The sequence below is a fragment of the Molossus molossus genome, unplaced genomic scaffold (assembly GCF_014108415.1).
Source record: "Molossus molossus isolate mMolMol1 unplaced genomic scaffold, mMolMol1.p scaffold_m16_p_10, whole genome shotgun sequence".
Taxonomy (NCBI): domain Eukaryota; kingdom Metazoa; phylum Chordata; class Mammalia; order Chiroptera; family Molossidae; genus Molossus; species Molossus molossus.
The window spans coordinates 100,680,182-100,704,874 of record NW_023425345.1 but is presented as its reverse complement, the minus strand read 5'-3'; the positions used below and the strand labels follow the sequence as shown (position 1 = coordinate 100,704,874).

At 46.2% G+C, this 24,693-nt stretch overlaps 1 protein-coding gene across 1 annotated transcript in view; it reads right to left on the bottom strand.

Annotated features, from left to right (window-relative positions):
• Positions 1–24,693, bottom strand: part of FLT1 (fms related receptor tyrosine kinase 1) — a 176,573-nt gene that overhangs the window by 133,937 nt on the left and 17,943 nt on the right. The window contains exons 2-3 of the mRNA XM_036251787.1: positions 16,730–16,826; positions 16,121–16,347 (exon numbers count right to left, since the gene is read on the bottom strand). Of these exons, the coding sequence (XP_036107680.1) occupies positions 16,121–16,347; positions 16,730–16,826 (324 nt within the window). The remainder of the gene's footprint in view (positions 1–16,120; positions 16,348–16,729; positions 16,827–24,693) is intronic.

The window sequence follows — 24,693 nt, the reverse complement described above, 5'->3', positions numbered from 1 at the left end:
ATCCACAAAATGGGAAAAAATATTTGCAAATTATATATCGATATAATATATATATTATATATATCCAGAATATATAATATATATTTATATATAGAATACGTTAAAATTTAGTTATACACATTATATGTATATATCTCTCTCTATATTATATATCATTATAAACGTATCTATAATAAATGATTATATAAAATTTATCGATATGCAATATTAATTATAAAATAAAGCATTTTTACAACTCAGTAGTAAAGATAAAAAAAAAAGTTAAAAAATGGAAAAGGGATCTGAATAGACAGTTCTCCAAATAAGATATACATGCGGCCAGCAGGCACCTGAAAAGATGCTCAACATCATGAGCCATCAGGGACATGCAAATCAAAACCACAATGAGACACTGTTTCATACCCATCAGGATGACTAGAATAAAAAAGACACAGTAACAAGTGTTGGAATCAGAACTTCGTACACTGCTGGTTTGTGTAAAATGGTGAAGCCACTTTGGAAAGGGCCTGGCGGTTCCTCAAATGATTAAACACATGACCCAGCAATTCCTCGCCTGGGTATCTACGCATCAAGATGAAAACTGACACAAAAACTTCCAAATGGATGTTTATTGCAGGACTACCCACCAGAGCCAAAAGGGGAAACTGTCCCCGTGCCCATGTACTGACAAGTGCATAGCTGACACATAAAAAGCCACAGTGGAATATTACTCGGTAAGAAAAAGAAATGAGGTACTGATAATGGTACAACATGGATGAACCTTGAAACACTGTGCTACATGAAACAAGCTAGCACATAGTTATGTATTTTATTTAATAATAAAAAGCCACATGTTTTATTAATATGAAAAATCCAGAACAGGCGAGTTTATAGGGACAACAGACTGGTGGAGGCTTAGGGCTGCAAGCTACGGGCAGAAGGGGCTCTTTCTGAGACAATGTCCTTTTCTAAGACCGACTGTGGGGACGGCTGCATGAATCTGTCAATACCCTAAAAACAATTAAACTGTACACTGTAAATAAACTGTGTGACATGAATTATATCTGAAAAGCTTATTTTGAAGAAAACAGAATTTGGGTTCTTTCTTAAATGTGGTGTCCTGCTGTTTTCTGAGCTGGGATCGATCCCGGAGATCACACAGGGCTGACTCCTCACTCTATAGGTCCCTGCAACTTTTCCTTCCCACTCCCCTCTGCATCCAGGTAGGCCCCTCACAAAAATGGGATTTTTCCCCTGTGACAAAGCCATCCTGACTGCAAATATGTCCTTCAGTTCCCCTTGGCAGCCCCAGGTCCGCAGGGAACATAGTGAGGAATCTCTGTCTGCACTTAGGTGGGAAGTTACTTGACTGATGTGTCTGAGTATTACAGTCCACACGAGCATACGATTAGGTATTTCCTAGTGAGTTATCCCGATTATCCAAATGAATATCATAAAACCACAGTTGTAACTTACCACTGACCCCAAAAATATAGACACTGTCACCACTAGTGGTGAATCAGTATCCAGACTCAAAAGTGAGTAGTTCCGTGACAGCTGACCTAGGGTTTCTGCCATCTGGACAGCTAGCTTACATAATATTTCTATTAGAGTTAGGCAAACAAAGAAAGGTCACTAAGGTGCTATCCTAAACTAAAAATATTTACAAAGTATTATATGTGTGATATAAAATAAGCAATTCTTCTTTCTGAAAAAGCTGTTTCCTGACTACCTACCTATCTTCAAAAGAGAAACATGTGGCTTTGCCTTGTCTCACTCACAACAGCAGACTGGATAGCAGGGGAAGAGAAAAGGACAAGAGTTCGAAAGGAGAGAAGAGAGCAGATGATGGGCCACCCTCTTTCCACCCTCTTTCAACTTCTAGGGACTTGCTCCTTGAAGTGTGTGTGGCTAGCAGCAGGTGACCAGGGTAATCAATCAACTCAGACATGTTTGTGTTGATTGGAGGAAAGGCAAGTACTAAATTCTGCCTTGAGGGAGAATAAGGACAGCATTTTTTAAAACTTACAGCTAAGATCTAAAGAAGTCAGTTAAAGATCTACATGAGAGTGGAGTTTCGGGTGGACAGCAAGCTTGACTAGACAATACAATCAGAGAAGGCAAAGAGGACTCAAGCTCTCCGTGCTTTCTAGGACTTTGCTCCCTGGGTGTTCACACAAAGCTGCCTAGTTGATTCCTCTGTTCACCAGGTGAATGACCTCAGTCATAGCTTCATCTTGATCAAGTAAAGCATCTCAAAAGGAAAGAGAGAAAAGGAGAAAGACGGAAGGAAGGAAGGAAGGAAGGAAGGAAGGAAGGAAGGAAGGAAGGAAGGGAGGGAGGGAGGGAGGGAGGGAGGGAGGGAGGGGGGAAGGAAGGAAGGGAGGGGGGATGGGAAGAAAGAAGGGACAATGGAGAGGTGGACTGATGGAAAGAAGGAAGGAAGGACAGGAGGGAGGAAATGAGAGATACAGGACAGGAAAAGGCAAGGAGCTCTGATGGACTCCTATAACTTTTCCCCTGTGCTGCCAAGATTTTTGGCCATGTCCCAAGTCCTATTATTCCCAGATCTACCTCTGAATCATAAACTTGTAAAACTGTGAAGGGACTTTTAAGATCCCCTAACACTGCTCTTATGTTACAGAAGAGGAAACTGAGGCCCAAAGAGAAGGAGAGACCTTCCCACAAGCACAGGAGCGATACTAGTGGCTGAGCCCAACCTGGATGCTGGTTTTCTGATCCTAGAGCACCTCTCTCCATCACCCAAAGTCTGTCCTCATCCCCCGCGTGACTTGGGAGTGGCCATACACCTTCAAGCATCCACACCCGTGGGAGAAGTGGTGTGTTCATGGGATCTTTGGACAGACTGAGAAATATGGAACAACAGACTGGCAAGTTATTGTCACAGTTAGAATCAAGCTGGAGTCGTTGGGCCCTCTGCTTAGCTCTCTCTGATACAAGGTGCTGGGGACTCTTTGTGGGAGGGGGGGGGTGGTCTCTGAAAACACTTCGGAACCAAGAGCACTCAAACTGGGGGAAGTCCTGTTTTATGGAGACTAGAGATAAAATGCCTTCCAGGGACACAGTCCCCCTCCAGTGCAGGGCTTGGCCACAGGCTCTCCAGCCAGGACGCGGTTCTCTTAGAGAGCAGCCTGCAGGCTGCCCACCGGCGGCGGAACCTGTCCTCCAGTGAGTGCGGCGGGGAGACAGGGGCCAGGGTTCTGCTGAGGTCCTGCCCTGCCGCCCTGGGCCGCCAGGGACTCTGCGGCTCCACCTCCCCTTCTAGAAAATGCGGCAGGCACTTCCCAACCCCAATGCAGGTTTGCTGTGACTCACCGAAACGTTCCCGGGCGGGCGGCACAGTGAGAGCCAGGCCCTGCAGGAGGGCAAACAGGTGGAGCAGCGGACGCAGGGAGCAGTCGAGGCCCTGGGGCGGACGGAGGCGGTCCCTGTGTGCGGTCCCTGTGTGCTGTCCCTGTGTGCTGTCCCTGTGTGCTGTCCCTGTGTGCTGTCCCTGTGTGCGGTCCCTGTGTGCGGTCCCTGTGTGCGGTCCCTGTGTGCTGTCCCTGTGTGCTGTCCCTGTGTGCGGTCCCTGTGTGCTGTCCCTGTGTGCGGTCCCTGTGTGCTGCGGCCAGGGCTTGCCAAGTGGGAATCGGGACCAATGTGACTAGAGTTTTCAATCTTCTGGACACATGTTTGTGAACTCCTCCAACAATTAAATACTGACAGCCACAGGCACTGTGCCTGCCAATCAAAGTGTGTGTGAGCGGAATCCAGGAACGCTCTCTGTTTGCAGCCCGCACTGTGCCCCTCCCTGCCCCCACTCCATTTATTCTGCACTCAAAGCCCAGGGGAACTTGGCCTAGAAACCCAGGCAGGGTCAGACTGGAAAGAGCAGGGGCTTTGAAGGCAACCTGGGTCCAGAGCTTGACTCAATAATTTACAAAGAATGCAACCTTGAGTGCAGTATGGAATTTTACCAACTTTTCTGTAAAAGGAGACTGAAGATAGAATTTATCCCATTGGGTTGTTGGAACGAAATGAGATGATTTATGCAATGAACCTGAGCCAGATATCAATACACGACAGTGACACACACCAGGCCCGCATCAAATCTCACCAGTGGGAGGGCCGGAGGCACTTTCTGGCCCAGTCCCACCAACTGAGCACATTCCTGTGCCGGATTCCCGGCCACGCGAGGGAGGGACGCACCGTCGCCCAGGACAGTCCACCCACGTGGGGATGCTCGACGTTAGAAAGCGTTTCCGCACGTCCAGCTGGAATCCGCCTTCCTGACGTCCTTCATTCTTAGACCGGGATCGTGCAGATGAGGGTTAACCTCTTGCTCACCTGAGAGGATTCTGAGGGAGACCCTCCCAGTCACATTTCCTACTTCCCCACTCAATTCTCCCCCTTGGAGATTAAACATTTCAGTTCCTTTGATTGCTCCTTGCCAATGAAAGTAATAAACCATCAAATTACTTTATGGTCAGAACCCCACAAGGCGGGTACCCATGTTACAGATGATGAAAATGGAGTGGGAAGGGGGGTTCATTTGCTTGGAATTCCATGTCTTTGTCTCTCCTGAAGTGTGGACTGAACAGGGAGACTCAAACACTGTGTGTTTATTAATGCAGCCCAAGGCGGGATTCGCTTTCCTGGGGACTGTGTAGTCGACTAGACGCCTGAACCGTCCGCAGAGGGCTGTCTCCACCTCAGCGAGCACGCAGCGCGCTGCCGCCAAACACGGAACTGCGGGTTCACACTAACTGACTGTGAGGCGTGCTTAAGGCAAGAACTTCGTTGCCTTTTCTACCCTGTGTTGGTTCCATGACCTATATGTACTATTTCTATGATTTGTTCTATGGGCAAGTTACCTCGCCGTTCTGTGAAAAGATGAAAATCCTAGTGCTCCTTCATAGGGTTTGAGAATAAAACCATTAACACGTGCAGAGTGCTTAGACCAGCATCCAGCACAGAGCGAGACCCGACTTACCTATTATCCTTATAAAGGAACTTGTACCAGTGCCTGGCATGTACTGGAACAGGGATTTAGACCCAGTTTGAACCCCTGATCACGTTGTTTCAACGATGGCTTATTGACTGATAACTGTCGAAGGGAGGAAGAGAGGTGTGTTTCTGCCTTAGTAGTCACCGACTTTGAATAGTACAGTGACTCAAGGCAACCCAGCAAAAATGCATCAGATGACAAGACAAGGAAAATCTCAAAAGCTAAGGGAAAACTTAAGAGTTTGAAGTGCAAGGACCATAAAGACCCAAAGTGATCACCTCGTCTGCAGGCAGGGCAGGCACCTCATTGTCACCGTTAAAGGAAATCGTCAAATGTCAGAAATGCAAAGCCTTTTCAGCTGAGGGGGTTTCTCCTGAAAAAGTCCCTTGCTCATTTTTCTTACAAGATTACTTGAAGCAGACTTGTGAAAGTCCTTTAAACCATAAAGTTGGGATGCACTAATTTTCACTCTTCATGCTCGTAGGGGGACAACAGAGGGTGCGGTCGATTTGATCGCCTCGGAACTTGACTGACCTCTTAAGATTCTGTGATTCTACCACAGCCATTGACTTTTCAAAGTCTCAGGTTGTGTCCAAATGGCTCATTCAAGACTATGCTATTCTGATCAGTTCTGAGTATTTACGTAGCTACGCTCGTGTCTGTTATATACAACTGTGGTTTTGCAAGCAACACTTAGCCGTGCGGCGAGAGCGAGCTGGCGTGTCGGGCGGAGCCTCGGGTGTCAGGAAATGCTCTCTTGAAGGAATGGCCTGAACGCTTGGCAAGTACCTTCGAGTACTAAGGATGAAATTCCTGAAACATGCTCGGTGAACAAAATCAGGGCTGGGGCTAAGGGAGGATGAAACAACACTCCTGACGGCCAACAAAGCCACCAACACGAGTGGCTGCTGTCCCACCATATGTAAGTGCTTTCTACAGTCAAAGTCCCTTGGTGGCTAAAGACAAAAATGTTTCTCAAAGGGAAACGTGGAATGGCCAGGCTTAAAGATATCAAGAATGTCATCATTCATATAGCTGGAAAGGAGAACAGATAAGGGTTTGTTACCCTTGTCTAAACTCTAGCCATGTGGTCCTAATCAGCTGTCCCCAGTGATGGATGGACGGATAAGCTCCTTCGTGCTTCAGCCCCGGAGGGAACCACAGCCAGGCTGGAGAGCAGTCTGCGATTTCAATAGCAGGGTCGTCAGCGTATATCCTAAATGTCAGAAATACCTGTTTCCCCTTTGACACAACTTCATCAAAATAAAAAAGAAGTTCCAGCAAAACTTGCCTTCGTACTAGATTGCTGATGAAGCTGTACGCAGAGGCAGGCCAGAAAATCCCTAGGAATTCTTTACAGAAGATACTTTGAAGTAGAATTCTGCAGATGCACGTCAGCCTCAGACTGCTGTCCTTTTAGGAAACCCACCTGGGTTTCGGGTGTGCTCAGCGCAGAGGCTGAGGCCCCAGACTTCCAAACTCTGTGCATCCCAGTGTGTTCATCTGCTGAGCACATACACCAGGCGATGATGTGAGAAGAATAACACACATGGTCATGACCCAGCCTGTCACCTTTGCGGTTCCAGGTGAGCCAGGTGACTGGTAAGTTTTCTCTTCAACAGCCATGGGCTCAGGTGGCTACTAGGGCAGGAATCTTAGAAAACCCCTGAGACCAAAACTTTGGAAACCAATTCTTACTGAAAGACTCATGTCAGAATAAACACAAGTTTCAGACAATACTTGGAAGGAGCCAGGCGTTAGGGACAGAGGTGACCTGAGGAAAGGGGGTGTGGGAGCTGCGGCCGGCAGGCAAGGATCCATGAGCACATGCTGAAAACTGACAATTAAATCTGGAGAAGGAGGGGTGGGAGGGGAGAGAGGGGTGGGAGGGGCGGGAGGGGTGGGAGAGGGGGGTAAATGGTGATGGAAGGAGACTTGACGGGGTGGTGGGCACACAATACAATGCACAGATGCTGTACTCTAGACTTGTACCCCTGAAACCTATATAACTATATTAACCAATGTCACCCCCATAAATTCAATTTAAAAATAAGAGTAAATTTAAAATAAATAAAATAGTAGATAATGTCATAAATTTGCTAAGAAATCCAGGCCTAAAGAATTCAGCCAACTAGTGTGGTGAAGAGGGATTCTTTTTTTTTTTTTAAGTCGGTTTCTTGATATTTTTTCTTCCTAAAACATGCAGACTGTTTTAGCCTTTTTTCCCTCAGAGAATTTTGATGAATAGAACCAATATTTTCTTTTTAAAGTTTCTCTCAGTTTTAAAGTGATTCCGTTGCAGTGTTTGGAGGTGCTGCCGGTGTGCTCAGCCCAGTGTCCCCCGTCAGCTCTGACCTGCCTCGTACCTGTGTGCGGCCCACACAGCAGGACCCCCTGGTTCGGGTCGGGGGGCTGACATCCTCTGTGCATGCCCACCTCACTGAGGCCGCGACCACCCCGGGGAAAGTGGCCGTCGGGGGACTCTGGGAGTCAAGCCGCAGTTTGCTACTCTTCCTCCGTGACCCTGCTTGTTCCCGTGGCAGTGCCGACAGGACGTGCCGCACCGTGTGGCAAAACGGGCAGCCGGCACCAGCTGCTCAGCCAGCTCCCAGCTAAGCAATCGACCAAGCGGGTCACTGTGTTCTCCACAGTGCGCCAGGCCGGGCAGGAATCTCCTGGAAGGCAGTGTAGGAAGAGAAGGTCAGGCCCATGGAAGCCTGGGGACCTCCTTCGCCCCCCGGAAGGACCCACTTGACCAGCACCCGTTCTTTAGAAAAGTTAAACCTGTGCATCTACTATGTCACGGCCTAGAAGCTGACCAGGGGACTCCAGAACGGCAAGAGCCTGTGTCTTTGCTCCTTGCGCCTCCGACGCAACAAACAATAGGGTCTTGCAAGTAGCGGGCGTGCAGTCCACACCCACAGACAGACTCCAGCTGCTGACACACCTCCTGGGCCAGACCCGGCGGCGGGAACCCGGGGCAGGAATGTGACGAGTGTGTCGCCCAGAACAGCACAGCCGTGGTGCGGCCGCGGCACCGGGAGGACGGGGGTGATTCCCACACCGAGCCCTCGGGGCCTCTGCTTCCTGGTGCAAACACTGTGCTGCTGGGCTTGGCTGCCATCTTCCCGAATAGGAAGGACAGAGAGGACCTACCCTCTCTGAGCCTGTTAAAACTGGAATGCTGACTTGTTTAGATTTTTTTCACTTCTGAAATCAGCTTCATATCAAGCTATAAAATCCCGAATCCTGTCCTGAGTACACATATACAAACGCAGCACTACCAAAAATAATATTAATAACGTCAAACACCCTAACTCCTACAGATGCACACAGGCTTTTGTGTACCGGTACGCGGGCCAGGTCCTGGCCACGTACCTGGAACAAGGGGGCAGACCCAAGGGAGCTAGCCCGACCCTGGTGGCACCCACAGAGGCACAAGGGAGGCTGACTCACCCCCTACTCTGAACTGCCCTCTCTCATGCTGAGAGGGCCTGTGGGGTGGGCAGAGCCAGGGGGGTGACTAGAGGGGAGGACTAGGTGTGGGTAACTGGAGGCCATGGTGGGCAAAATCATGGTCCCCCAGAGATGCCCACGTCCTCATCTCTGAAACCTGTGACTGTGTTAAGGTCCATGTGAAGGGGAATTAAGGTTGCTAATCAGCTGACTTTACAACCAGGGAAAGGGTCCTGGGTGGACCAAAGGTAATCAATCACAGGGCTCCTTAAAAAGTGGAAGAGGACCCTGGTCGATGTGGCTCAGTGGACTGAGCGTCGACCCATGCACCAAGAGGTGGCCAGTTCGATCCCCGGTCAGGGCACATGCCCGGGTTGTGGGCTCGATCCCCAGTACGGGGCGTGCAGGAGGCGGCCGATCAACATTTCTCCCTCTCCCTCTCCCTCTCTAAAATCAATAAAAATATTTTTTTTTTTTCAAAAAGTGGGAGAGGGAGGCAGGAGAGAAGTTCTATGATGTGAAAAGGTTTTGAAATGGACAGGGTCACAAGCCAAGATTTATGGGAGGGTGGCCTGTAAAACTAGAAACGACCAGGGAGTTCTCCCCTGGAGCCCGGGAAGGAGCCCAGGCCGCCCGCCAGACCTGCATCGCGACTCCGATGTTTAAGCTACTACGTCTGTGGATGTTACAGCAGCAACAAGAAACTAATACAAGGGCAAAGGGTTCACAGGTGAGGCCTCGCCCAGACCTCAGCTCCACTTCCAGGCGGAGGACCCTCGGAGACTGGGCCTGCTTGGGGGCGGGGGGCGGGCAGGCTGAACCCCAGAAGGCTCAGGAGGCCCCTTCTGGGCCCATCCTCGGGGATGCGGTGGGCCATCAGAGAGTGTCTGAGCTGCAGGGGTCACGGGGCAATCTGGAGAGGGGCCTTGAAGCTGGCTCTGCCCCCAGCTTGCCGTATGACCCCCGGCCCCTTTCCAGGCCCCAGATAACAGCTCATCTTTTCTGCCTTTCTCTTCCAGCTGCCTTCAGTCCCACGGGCTTGCTGAGTTCAGCTTATCACAGCCCTGGGCGAAGGAGGCAGGTAGGTAAGGCCTGGCCTGCGGCCCTAGGCGCTCAGACCTGGCCAGGAGGAGGGCAGTTCTGAGGTAGACTGCAAAGGGCCCCGTGGACAGGAGGTGTTGAAAACACGTTTCTTAAAAAAAATTTTTAATTGATTTTTTAGAGAGAGAGGAAGGGAGGGAAAAAGAGAGAGAGAAACATCGTTGTGAGAGTGAAACATCAATGACGCCTCCTGCACCCACCTGGGGTAGATCCTACAACCTGGGCCTGTGCCCTGACCCAGAATCGGGAATCGAAATGCCAACCCTTCAGTGCATGGGTCAACACCCAACCACCTGGGCCACACCAGCCAGGGTAAAAACTTTTAAACTTTTTCTACCAAGTTCCACAAGAAGAAATACATTTTACATCAGACCTGTTACACACACACACACACACACACACACGCTCATATGTATCTTACATATATGTGGGTATAATGTGTATGTGGAAGTACATGTATAAGATGGAAAGAAAAGTTTTATAAAAAGAAGAACTTTCACTAAACAATACTTACCTTTACCTTCTGCAATATACTTGGATCTTTTCCATTCCATTCTACTTTTTTTTTTAATGCTGATCACAACCCACTAATTGGATTCCACAGCCCATTTAGTGGTTGGGGAGCACGTTTTTAAAGCCCTGCTCAACTTGGGAAGCAGCGTGGCGTCTCCTGCCCGTGTCGTGGGAGCCACGTGGCGCCGTGTGCATGCAGATGGTGTCAGAACGAGCTCTGTGCCCATCAGGGACAGCACAGCTCTCTGGGACCAGGGTTGTTTCTCTAAGGTCTGGCCTTCAGAAAAACACTCTGAAAACAGCTTAACCTACTCCTTGAAAGAGAAAGAAAAAAACTGAATTTGAAATTTTAAAAAACGTAATAACTATATAATCTATATTCTCAGAGATTAAAACAACTAGTCCACAGTTTGAAGTCGACAGCTGAGACTCCAGTGTGGTGCCAAGAGCCCTAACCCAGGGACCTGACCTGGGTCCTCTGCCAGCCTGTCGTTTTATTAGCTCTGTCTGCTGTGGGCTGGTCACTGAGGCTGTTTTCTCAACATAAAATGAAAGAAGTAACACCAACTTGGTTCATCTCAGAGGTGATTACGGAAAAGCTCTTTGGGAGAATATGAAATGCTGAGCAAACGGGCACTGAATTCTTCTCAGAATGTCTGTGCTGTTAGTGTTTGTACTCACTCCAGGTCCCGGGCAGGCGGGACATCTCCGAAGTGCATCTATGTGAACGCACAATGATTGCTCTCCCAGACTATCTGGGTGCTTAGAACGTCTACTTTTCAATTATATCCCCAGCGTGTCTGATCGTCTTCCACCTGAAATTAAGCTGTTACGCAAATCTCATCAGATCTATACAAGTGGGAGAACCGATGGAGGCAAAATCTGTTATGATAATTAATGCTCCAACCCATTTGCTTAAATAGACTCAGAAAGAAAAACAATCAAGTGAAGAGAAGCAGAAGAAAGGAGATAGGTTTTGTGAACAAGGAAAAACTAGAATGCACCCACTCAACCCCAGCATGTGCACCCCAGTTTTTCCCCTTTTCCTTAAAAAAATTTTTTTTATTAATAAATTTATTTTTGTTACAGATGTTTCTCCTTTTTCCCCGCAGACACCCTCCTCCCTATCTCCCCCACCCCAAGCATTGTTGTCTGTGTCCATTGGTTATGCATATATATATATAAGTTCCTTGGTTCATCTCATCCATCCTCCCCACGCCCCTCCGCTGAGGTCTGTCAGTCTGAACCATACTCCTTTCTATGTCTCTGGGTCTGTTTTGTTCATCAGCTTATTTTGTCCATTATATTCCACAAATAAGTGATATCATGTGGTATTTGTCTTTCTCTGCTTGGCTTATTTCACTTAAGATAATACTCTCCAGGTCCCTCTATGTCGTCTCAAAGGATATAAGATCTCTCTTTCTTACAGCTGCATAGTATTCCATTGTGTATATGTACCACAGCTTTTTTTTTCAACTCATCTACTAATGGACACTTGGGCTGTTTCCAGATCTTAGTGACTGTAAATAGTGCTGCTATGAACATAGGGGTACCTATATTCTTTCTGATTGGTGTTTCAGGCTTCTTAGGGTATATTCCTAGAAGTAGGATCACTGGGTCAAATGACAGTTCAATTATTAATTTTTTGAGGAAACACCATATTGTTTTCCATGGTGGCTGCACCAGTCTGCATTCCCACTTCCCCTTTTCAATTATAATTTTCAAGAGAAGACATTGCCCTTAAATAGCTTCGAAAGACTTGGGCTTGCAGAGGTACAGGCTGACTTCATGGTGTGGGGAACGCAACACACCAAGTTCAAGTTCTTCCTAAGTAAATTGGGGATGTTGACAAAGTATTCAAAACTTTGGAGATGCCCTTAAAAACACTGCTGCTCAGTTTTCTTCCTATATAGTCATGACTCATATGGTACAATAATAATTTCAATGAACTCTTCTAACTTTTAGAAAAAGCTGTGCTGGAGCTAATTTCTTGTGGGGAACAGAAAAGAAGTGATGGTCTTTTTGTTTTTTTATCCTCACCCGAGGACATTTTTGCATTTATCTTCAGCGAGAGTAGGAGGGAGAGAGGGAGAGAACCATTGACGTGAGAGAGACACATCGAGTGGTTGCCACCTACATGACCCCAACCGGGGCCAGGGACAAACTGCAACCAAGGTACGTGCCCTGAGCGGGAACTGAACCCAGAACTCTATGGTTTGCAGGCCGACGCTCTAACCGCTGAGCCAAACCAGCCAGGCCATGGTGGTGGTCCTTTTTCTCCACAAAGGGGATGGAAGCCACCTGAGCAGCCCTATCATTACAATTCACCTAGAAATCTTTTAGTTTTGTAATTAGCAAAGCATTAAGGAGTGCTTTATAATCAATTTGTCTTTATGACTCAGAATCTTGTAGCTATAATTACTGGGGGACTCCATTTATTCTTTAAAAATCTATTTCAAAAACTCTGTGTAGTATTTTTCAGCTACTCTCAGTCCTTTCTTCAGCCTTTTGTGGAGACCATGCCAAGGGTACGTCAGGAGAGGATAATGACTGTCTCCGCACGATGCAATTTAGGGCAACGAAGTTCTGCAGCAAGTTGCCCAGGTGCCCCTCCAGAATTCCACCTGCCATTCTGACTCCTCCCTCTCCTCACCCACCTCAACATCACTTCTCCTCCATCACAGCTGCTCCGATGACCTTGGACCACCTGCTCTCTGCCTCACACGGGCTCTACCTGGGCTTCCTGCCTCAGTCTTACCCTCCCTTGTCCTCCCTCCACTGAGACTCCGAATCAAAAAGCTGACTCCTCCCTCCTCTGCTAACACTTTCCTGTCTCCGCCCACGTAGCCTGGAGGTGAAGGGATCTCAGATCTTTCATGTATAAGATGAAGAGAAGATGACTTCATGGACTACTGTGAGATTTAACTGGCATAATGTAAATAAGGCCATTGGTTTACATGAAAAGAAACTACAAATGTAAGAAGTCATTAAAGGAAACTTTAATTGATCAAACGATTCAGTGATTAAGTAGTTAAATATAATTACTTGAGTGACTATACCTACTAAGCTAATGAATTGCGGCGGAAGTTTTGTGGGCGTACACAAGCGGCGATGCTGATTTCTCTGTACACGACCTGTTAGGGGCTATGTCCCAAGTAGTGCCCAGGCAGACGCCATGCCTGTCACCCAGCGGGCATCACAGACGTCTCAGAAGCCGTGTGTTTATCATCCGCACACCAAATTTGGCTTTTTGTAGATAAAGCTATGCAGCCCTGATTTTTTTTTTCTTGGAACCTTATTAGACCATGATTCTATGCCTTTCCAACCTCTGTGTCTAACAGTGTTTCTCATCTTTAGAGAAAACCAACATGAAATGCCCACACGGCTGCAGGCCCTTATCGGGGGCAAAAATCCTCCCAACAGAATAGCGTGCTCTAAGTCAAGACGCAACAGTAACAAATGCGTGGTAACCAGTCCATAGCTGGGGAGCAGTCACTGCTGTGTACGGGGAACTGGTCGGAGTTTTATTAATCCCAGAGTCAGTCCTCAGTCATCATGGATGAGTTATGTGCCCCTAAATAAAATGCAACCTGAAATGTAGTGAGAATTCTATAGAAATAGAAGCCTAAGACCAAATTTTCTCAGAAAGAGAATTCATAAAACAATGAAAATAGGAAATGCATAAAATGTTAGGATATTTGGACAAACTACCGCTGCTCGATGAATTACCGCAGCCCCCTGGACTCAGTGCAGTGCAGTTAGGAGACCAGGAGAAAGACGCTCATATAAGAGTACTCACATATATGTTCTATAGGAACGTCCTATGAAACACAGCGCGTTGTGCAATCCTTCCTTCTCCACGAACACGGTCTTTGAGCTAGACCATTTCCTAACGTCTAACCAGACTGTGCAGGAGTTTTGACTTACTGGGACTTGCAAGTTTATGCTAATGTTTGTGGACTGTACAGGAGAGCAGACAAGACAAATACACCTCACGATGGCTACTTCTCTCCCAGCCCGTCTCCTAGCAGACATCATGATCAGTCGTGGCCTTCTTTCTACTTAGCCTGGGAGGTATCCCCATGTGGATTTCAACATGGTATTTATTCTACACAGAGTTAATTCCTTCTTGTATTCACTTAACAAATACTGCTGAATTCTTACGCTGTGCCAGGCACTGTACCAGGGAGGCACATTGCAGACTGAAGTCATTTAAACAGACAAGAACCTTGCCCTGATGGGACTTAGATTAACAACTGATTTGAACCCAACACCGTGACTGTTTGCTGGACCTACTTTGTTGTACAGTTGAAATGGAAATGATTTTGAATAGCTGTTTCCCCTCTATTATCGGGGATGAAGAAGAAGAAGAAGGCTCTGCACGCCCGCCCACGGGCTCCGTGAACCCGCGAGGCCTGTTGACCGGCACGGGAGTTACAGATGAAAAGAGCTGGATGTTATTTTTTAGAGAGAGAGAGAGAAAGGGAGAGGGTCATCTTTTAGTTATTTAAGTATTTGCTTTTCAAGTCAGATTCTGATCAACGTAGAGGAGGTGATTTTATGAGAGTTTTAGTATGAATGAGTTTCACCCCACTCCCTAGAAAGACAGGGATAAAGTGTTTTCCCCTGAGACACGTGCCAGGAAAGCATGACCCACCGTGTGGACCTAGAGAAAGAGCACAGATGTCTGCATACGTGCCTTTGCCACCCTGGCAAAGCGTGTCTGCTGTCTCCCCGGCTGCAAAAGCTCAGCTCTGAAGGCCCCCGGCACAGCACCTCTCTCCCCCTGGCGTCCAGCCTGGTGCCCTCTCCACCGGCAGCAGTGGGCTCACGTCCCTCAGCTGGGATCCCTGGCCTGACTCCTAGATGGGATGGTTGCATTCCTGCAGCGGCAGACTGCTAGGAAGCTGTCTAGCTGGGACAGTGCAAAATGTGCAAACAGGAGTTTGGAGGAGCAGAGGCAGAAGGGCAGCCGGGCCTAAACAGGCTGGGGAGAGCTCCAAAGAGATTCCTGCCAGTATCATACAACCGTCTCCGAAGACTAATCCTGGATCTGCTAATTACACGCCACGTTACGGTAAAACGCCGTCTAATTGCTTTATTTCATAAATTCAAAAAGATTGCCACCAACACGTAATTCTACGGTACTGCCTCCAGCGCGCAGGTCCAGTTCTTGAACTCACCGGATTTACACGCGGTGTGTAGTCAGACTACTGGATTCGGGTGGTTGGTTGTTTCATTTTGCTTTTTAATTTGCTTTTGTGCCTAAGGTGCCTGCTAATTTTGCTTTTAGTTCTCTAGAGCCTCATTTTTAAAAAATCCCTGCCAAGGAAGAACAAAATAACAGGCCCTCTTCCTTATTCTTCCTCAGGGATTCATTTCTAGTGTCAATTTATATTTCTTTAAGGATTTTGCACGTCTTCCCTCTGAATATTGTTTTATTTTTTATTCTCTAAGGAAAAATAGTACCACAAAAATTATAACCGAAAAATGACTCATTTTTACCTTTTGCTCTTTTCCCCATTTAATTGTACATGCCAGGTCTTCTAGCATTATAATACTTGCTCAAAGAACATGAAATCATACAACATCACCCAGTGGAACCAATTTTGTAGCATTCAAGAGACAATTAGCAACATTGCATTTACGATGAATTTGGTAGAAAGAATAATATTTTACAATTCTAACATGTAAGAGAATGCAGTTAGTGTGTTAAAGGACCAAAATAAATCTTATATTCTCTTTTGGGCTTCTTGGTAATTAAGAGATAGAACTAAAATCTTGTCATTAGTTTATTCATCCAACTATGTGCAAGACATAATTCTATTTTATGAGCGAAATAGACAAGAATCTCTCCCTTCGAGGTGCATACAATTGACCGACTGATCCATGAAAATTCTAGTTGAAGTGGACATTCAAGAAATGCATTCTAAAAATTTCTACAACTGGGCTAGAACCTCTTTCCTGCCCCCTAGAAAACCCCCTTTCCAATGGCTCGGGATAAGGTTATGACCCTCTGAGAAACCATAAAAAACAGAATGTAGAAAATGGAAGTCTTACCACTAATAAATATATAGATTGTAGATTCTGTTTGCTTGTTCTTCGAAGCAGGAGTAGATAGATATTTGCAGCTGTAGAAGCCAGTGTGGTGTGCCTGGGCTGCGGTCAAGGTCAAAGTGCTGCAGTACTGTTTGCCGTTCCTGCCACAGGCGGATTTCGTGATGTTCAGCTTTTTGCTGTCCTTTCTCACCGTCTCAGGCAAAGACCAGGAGTGGTCTGCTTTCCCCCTGCAAGCACAGATGAGAAAAGAAAACACAGTTAGCGCTGGGCCAGCTCCTAGGCACTCATCTCATTAGGAAACACTCTTCTGAGGTCCTTTCTTTAGTGTAGCCATCTTTTTCTTTACAGAAAAGCAATGCATTTAGAAAAGCCTTTAAACAACTCAGAATAAAGACACAAAAATGTGTGTGGGCATCCCTTCCCGTTTGCCCTTGGGTGAGTGAGTCCCTTCAGGAGGCGAATTACCTCCATGTGAGGCAGGACACATGTGGTTTGCACTTTGCTAGTCGCAAGAGACCACTGAAGTGTCCACCTGTCCACTCTGGGCGGTGACCTTTCTGCTTCACCTTAGGAAGGGCAGCCAGGGTGTCCCCCAGCCGAGCCACTTACCTGCATTTGATACACAGCGAGTCGCCTGCTTGCATGACGTACTGGGTGCCTTTTAAACTCAGTTCAGGAACTTTTAATTTTGAACCTGAACTAGATCCTGGAAAATAAATTTTTGAAATGTATTATTTGTAAATTGCCATCTCATAGTTGTTGTGTTTTTTTTTTAAGTTATATCTTTCCATAAAGGTCACTTTTCATCTTTAACTTACTTTCATCTGCAGAAAGGTATGTTGCATACAAATTCCTCTTAATTCGCTAATTTTTTCTAGTCTAAGTCAGACTCATGAATATTATATATCCCATTATATATTCCATTATATATCTCATTATACAAAATAATCTAAATAATATCCAAAAGTCCACTAATTTAGAATATTAATAGATTTATATGAGGTTCAAAATGTAACTGCATTACTACTGCATAGTGTGGACAGCAAGGGGCCACCAGCTAAGCCTGACCAGATCAGGGCCTACACGGTGGCCTTACAAACTCAGAGACCAAAGTAACCACACAGGATGGTCTGAACATCAAAATCCCGAACTACAAGTGGGTCATGGTAGGTCACGTCCTAGGCCTGTAGCTTCCTTGACAAAGTTCAGTCTGCCCCTAACAGAGTCTGTCTATTGTTTTTCGCATCTATGACAGCATACCTTTGAAAGGTCAGAGTAACCTCCTTTTCCAGACCCCTCAAGGAACGTCCCCTGGCACCAGAACAGGGGACCACAGAGCCCCTCATTGCCATCTTGTTCCCCGAATACCATCTCTATGTGCTGTTAATGTTAATTATTAACTATCCTGTACCCACTGATGTAATAGGAGGTGTGTGTCTCTTCGTTTTACTTTTTATTCCACCCCAGAGATTTCCCTGCTTTGCTTTCTCCCACCCCTGAATCTACCACCCGTGGATTGCATGTAACCCCTGATGTCTCCTCCTTTGACTCTAATGTATGAAACTAGCTGCAAAGCTGCCCTTCTCTGGAGCACTTCCTCAATCCGTGGCGGTTTTGCTTCCCGGCAGCTGTCAGTCTGGCTCAAACAAACTCACAAAAATTCTCTGGAGGCTTGGATGTTTCTAACGTTGACAGTAAGAACTTACTAAAAACTCAGGATAAAACGTCAGGCATCCAAATATAGTTCTAATACCAGTGCGCGCCGGCGGGATACGAGGCCTGCCTTTTTTCTGAGTACCAAGCACACACATTTTCTGGGTTCTAGACATAGCTCAGTCATTAGTTAGGCCACGCTACTCTGGGCGGGTCCTTTCCTTTGGGAACGCGTTCCCTCATTTGGAAAACGAATTCTAGAGCCAGTCCGATTTGGAAGCCATTGGCTTGTCTTACATCATCTCCAAGTGCCCTCTGTCGTGGAACAGTGAACGCGAACGGCCCGCTCCTACGTGACACTTGCCAAAGCGTGTTTCATGAGGACTGTTGTAAGGCAATAAAATAAACTCTGCAGAAGCGCTTTACAGTCTATACATCTCTACACCACACAGGGACAACATCCATCCTACTGACCGTGCGAGCTGGACAAGCCCTCGTCCCGCAACTCAGTTCTCTTAGCTACAAAACGAGCCTGGGCCGGGTGACCTGGGCGCCGACTTCCCGTTACCAACTGGTTTCACGGCCAGTGAACCACCGCCGCTATGGAGGCTGACTTCCTGAGGCTCCCGCTGACGAGTCAGGATGGACCTCCGTGCAGAGCTCTGCTCCGCAAGGCCTGCTACAGGCCCGGGATCAGCAGGGATCAGGGATGGGGAGGGAGGAAAGATTCTGGGAGGGAAGAAAGTTAAGTAGAGTCAATCTTAGGAAATCTTTTTACTTAAAAAATAGGTTTATGAAATGAATTTCAAGGTAGAAGATTGAGCTGGACGGTCCTCTGGGTTTTAAAATTTATTTTTCTTTATTTATTTTAGAGAGAGAGGAAAGGAGAGGGAAAGAGATACAAACATCGATGAGCGAGAACCTCGATTGGCCGCCTCCTGCAGGCCCCCCACTGGGGATCGGGCCCACAACCTGGGCATGTGCCCTGACCGGGAATCGAACCAGGCCGATGCTCAACCACTGAGGCACACCGGCCGGGCATGGTCCTCTGGGTTTTAACGTTCGATCTCAGGTCTGAGAGATGAGATCCACGTGTCTGATTCCACAGTTCAGTCTAGCAGAGCTGTAGTGTTTCTCTTGGGTCCTAATATCTCAAAACAACCTCAAAAACCCCCCAAATTTGACTCAGTTAAAGATCTGCAGATCTGCATTTGAAGCTTCATTGCTCTGTTCACGCACCACATGGCTTTGGGCATCACTTAATTAGTTGCTCCTTAGTACCCTCCAGTGTGAAACTGGAGGCCAGCATCTCTCTCACAGGCCGTGTGTGCGGACTCAGTGCTATGTGATCTAAGTGGTGGCCATGCTACCTGGCAGGGGACAGACTCCCACTGGCACAGGCAGCAGGAGGATCTGCTCCCCTCTCCACTTGTCGGGGAACAGTTGGCTGGGTATGTGATTGCAAAGATATTAAAGGAACATTTTCTGCTTTTCTGGTGTTGCCAGTAATATAAATTATTATTATTTTTTTGGTATGTGCCCCTAGCGGGAACCGAACCTGAGACTCTCTGGTCCACAGGCTGATGCTCCAACCGCTGGGCCAAACTAGCCAGGGCTAAATTAATATTTCTAAAGTAACCTTTATATATAATAGGTCCTAGTATCAAGCTACTACTAGGAAAAAAAATGGTTCGATATTAACTCATTTGAATTAAAATCACTGATTTATACGGATACAGTTGGTCTATGACACGGCCCCACAGAACAAGTCCACCATGCAGGCACCTAGGAAAGGCTTTCGTCCTTCACCCATACTCACGGGTTTCCTGGGAACACCAGGTTTCCTAAGGCCACAGCCAGCAATTGATAACACCACCCTGAGAAACGTCCAGGCCAGAATGATTTCTGCCCTTCTTTACGGCTGGGGCTCTGGGCCTTGGTAGAGCCATTGTTTGTGTCCTGGAAAGGACCCAGCACCGCTTCCTGCGGAAAATTCTGGCGTTGCTTGCAGGTAAGCTCTGTGGTTCTCGGGAGCTGAGGAGCTTTGTCCTCTAGGAGGGGCGCGGGGAGGAGGCCTCCCTTTTCGCCTTATGGGTCCTTCCTAATGCCTGCTTCTTTGATTTCCAAATCGTATGACTCTTTCTTTATCAGCAACCTGGAACACAGCAATGCTGCCCCTGATCACAGAGAAACTTTGACCTCAAGGGACCACCCAAATGCCAGCAGAGAGCTGATCTACCACCTGAAGCTCCTCCCTTCCTGCCGGCTCCACCCTCCAACCGCAAGCAGACAGCTGAGGGGTTCAGTAGGATCTGAGACAAAAACAGGGTTACTGGAAAGTGTAGGGGGAAAGGCGAGGGAAAATATTTTGCTCTCCCATGTATCCCCGCTGACATCAATTCACTCTGCACTTGGAGTGAGGAAGCTAGAGAAAAGTAGCAGAGTAAAAACAAAGGAAAGAGAAGTATAAGGAAGTTGTATTTCCAAGAAACCGGACCCTGAGCACATCGCCATTCCTCAGTTAATAGGAAACTAGAGTCTTGTAAAGATTAATGGAGGTGCCAAGATGTAGTTTAACAGGAAAACTAATAAGGAAAAAGGAAAGTGACATGTTTATTCTTCAAACGTTCTGAAATGACATTAGGCCTTAAAACAGTTCGTGAGACAGCTCAATGTCCACACACCTGCTTGAGTAATGAAGATTTAACCACCATGTTCTGAGTACCTCCTGCACGTCCGATACGTAATCCGTCGCAGTAGTGATAGACATAAAGATGTAAATATGTACATGTCCACATACGTGTCCACTTTCACACCACATGCAGCTCAGATTTCTCTTCTCAGTAAGACCGTAAAGTCACACCGCCCCCACATGGGCTAGCTCATTTCCCAGGGTGGAGTGCTACCGCTGAACAATGACACCCCCATTGTGAAGCTCGAAGGGGGTCAAAACAGTTTGCCATGATAGCCCAGAAGTCTGGTTGAAAAACACTGCTGTCCTCTCGGTGACCTAGGTGGTCCGCAAGCCATTGTTTTCCCCCAAGTCAACTACAATACCATCGTGAAGGGCAGAAAGGTCTCCTTATATCAGGACAATTATTATTGAAACAAAACAAAGAGCTCACTGCAGACCACAGAAGTGGGCTCGATCACATACTTCTTTATTAGAAAAACACTATAAGCAGTGTGGGCTAACAACATTAAAACCAATGTGTGTCCTTGGACTAAGGTGAACACTGACATTGTATTGTCCTTGTCTGGATATCACTCTCATTGCCTGTCTGTTCAGTAGTATCGGGTAGGCGAGAAAGAGAATAGAACTTTATGACTCTTTGGCAAAAAGGCCTTCTCTCCCCACATGCCAAGCATCCGGTAGAGAACCCCCCAGACTGTCCCGAAGTTCACTCTCCATCCCTCCTCCGCTTCATCTCACGAGAGCAAATGCAGTGCTGTCTTGACTTCAGTGGGAACGAGTAAAATTCCAAGGGAAGTATGACTTTCAAAGCCCCAAATGACTGAGGCTCTTTCTTCAAAGCGACGGTGCTGGTCCTAGAGGCGCGAACTCCCACTGTAGGTCACGAGGAACCACACAGCTCATTATCTTGGGGCTGAGAGAAGACACATATGTAAACTCTGACTGAACATATGGGAAGAAGGCCATTTTACTGAGCTCGGTGAAAACACTGTACTAGTTGAATGCCACTTCAAAACCAGTACCTTCCAGATGCCACCCTCTGCTATATAAGGGGCCGTATTCAAATACAAACCATGAAATGTCTATGTTTCTGTGTTATTTAGTCATAACTCTCCCAGCTTTGCTGCTGACTAGCTCTGCTGTGACCATGGACATGTCACATTATTCATCTGCCAACAGAGGGGGCTGGACTTAGATGGTTACAATCCCTTCCAGGCTAAAAAGTCGATGATTCTAAAATCACAGTAATTGACACCAAATGTACACATTTGAAACTGCATTCCAAAGATACTTATGACTAATAAAAAGACAGATAACCCACTTTCAAATGGTCAAAGGATCTGAATAGGTATTTTCCCAATGAAGATATATAAATGGCCAAGAAGCACATGCAAAGATACTGGATGTCAGTAGTCATCAGGAAAATGCAAATCAAAACCACTGTGAGATACCACTTCACACCCACTAGGACGGCTTCAATAAAACTGGACAGACAATAACAAGTGTTGGTGAGGATGTGGAGAAACTGGAGTCCTCATAGATTGCTGGTAGGACTGTAAATGACAAAATCTCTTTGGAAAACAGTACGGCAGCTCCTCAAAATGTCAAACATACAACCCAAGAACTCCACTCCTAGGTATCTAACCAAGGGAACTAAAAACATATGTCCATGTAAAAACTTGTCCATAGCAACACTACTCATAATAGCCAAAAAGCAGAGACCCAAATATCCATCAATGATAAATGGATAAACAAAATGAAGGATCACCATACTGTGGAATATTTTTTGGCAGTGAACGGGAACATAGCACTGATACATGCTACGACATGGATGACCCCTGCAGACATGATTCCAGGGCACAAAGAGAAAGGCCACATGAGGATGCTGAGAGAAGGTAGCCATCCGCAAGCAGGAGAGAGAGGCCTCAGGAGAAATCAAACTTCCTGACATCTTGGATGTCCAGTTTCTGGAACCGTGAGAAAATAAATCTTTCTCTTTTTTTTTGAAAAACAAAAACAAAAACATTATGCTAAGTAGACGAACACAGTCCTGAAAGGCTACATGATTCCTTGACATGATTCCTTTCGTATAAAATGTCCTGAAAAGGCAAATTCACAGCCAGAAAGCAGACTGGTGCTTGGAAAAGAGGGGAATGGAGAGTGACCAACAGTGGGCATGGGGTTTCCTTTTGGGGTGAGAAAAATATTTCGAAATCTGATAGTGGTGAAGGTTGCATAAGTCTGTGAATGTATTAAAAATTACTGAATTATACAATTTAAAACAGTGAGTTATGGTATGTGAATTTTATCTCAGTAAAGCTGTTATTAAAAAAACTTGGCCCTGGTTGATTTGGCTCAGCAGTTGGGGCATAGGTCTGCGGCCCAGAGAGTCCCGGGTTCGGTTCCTGCTAGGCCCTAGCGGCTAGGGGCACGTACCAAAAAAAAAAAAAAAAAACTTGACTAGCCCAGCTGGTGGCTCAGTGGTTGAGCATGGACCTATGCACTAAGAGCTCGCTGTTCGATTCCCGGTCAGGGCACATGCCCAGGTTGTGGGCCTGATCCCCAGTGGGGGCGTGCAGGAGGTGGCCAATCGATGTTCTCTCTCATCGATGTTTCTCTCTCTCTCTCTCTCTCTCTCTCTTCTCTCTCTCTAAAATCAATAAAGAAAAAATATTAAAAACAAAACCAAAAAAACTCAACTAAAGTAATCACAGAGCTAAGTGGAAGGCCCAGAATATCGAGCTATTTTGAATTTTGTTGCCACATATGACCCCATCACTGTCAAATTTTATGTTAGTTCTTTTTCTGACTCAAAGCTTTAGAAGGCTGATTTTAGAGAAATAATTTTTCTTTTGTGATCAATAACATCACTAGTTATATATTAGGAACTTTACAAACATACTGCAAAAAACTCGCTGTTCCCCCAAATCACAATCTTTTTATGAATCTAGTTTAATTTTAACTTTAAATCACTTCTCACTGTATATTTTGAATTTTAACTGAATTTTTACATAACAAATTTTTATTTAAATTGGAATTTCAACAAACTGAGACACTGAAAAGGGAACCAGCTGGCGTTTCCTTTGATATTAAAATTATTGATTTCTAATTTATTTGTTTTTAACATGAAGCTTTGTACATTAGATGTGTTTCAAATGCGATGCATCTGCCTTTGATCTCACACGCATCTTTCTAATGGTGCAGACTCCTCTGTGATAAACGACCTCTTTATCTAAACACAGAGCTCCAAGGATCGCGTTTCTAAAATTTGATTTTAAGATCACGAGCCTCTACCAAGGTTGTGTGAGGTTAATTAAGCATAATTCATAATAAAACATATTCTTTCTTCAAGATGTAGCTTATTAAATAAAAGCTTAAGTCTCAGACTAAATTTCATAAATCTTTTTGGTGGCTGACAAGGGGGAGGAAAGGTTAAGAATGCAATTGCAGAGGAACCAAATTTCCAGAAACTACCAAGACTTTTGTTTGAGATGCTAATTCCTGCAAGGTTCTAGCACTTAATAAAAAGTTATGTCTTGGTTTTGACCTTGACCTCTCTGTCACACCTCTCCTGAAGTACTGATCATTTAACAGGAAGTGCACATTAGAACTGAATGCAGTAATTAGCAAGAGGGCCTTCGGCATGTGCACTTCCTCCCACTTCTGGGATGATGGAGAAAGAGCCCAGGCTCCTGTTCATCTACAACAGACTAAATCAAGATGGGAAACCATGCGCATCTGCGCGGCAGCATCACAACCTGAGTGCCACAACTGACCATGACATCAGTTTAAAAGGTGTTATTTTCCCCCCTAAACAACTGGCCTTAAATCAAGGAAGCACCTAAAGGAATGAAGGAATGTTTACATAGACACGTGCACATGTCCGTACCCACCTACCAGTATGCACGCTTTTCGTGAAAACATCGTTAGGCTGGGTGTGGTGGGGAGGTGGGTATAGAACTGAAAGAGGTTTTGGTATATGTGTCTGAATCACATTCTTCATTCTTTTAGTCACAGGAAAAGCTTCTCGGCTGGGACTTAGAAATTAACTTGTGTTGAATGGCACGGAGCTCTGACTCACTGCTGACTAATCGCTTATGTGGATAAGACTTGTAGATGAACAAATATAGGATATTTAGGTTAAGGTGATTGTGTCCTTGACCTTCAGGGTCGTCCAAGGACCAATATTTAGGTGCCTGTTGTTCAGCAACAACCCAGGGTGGGA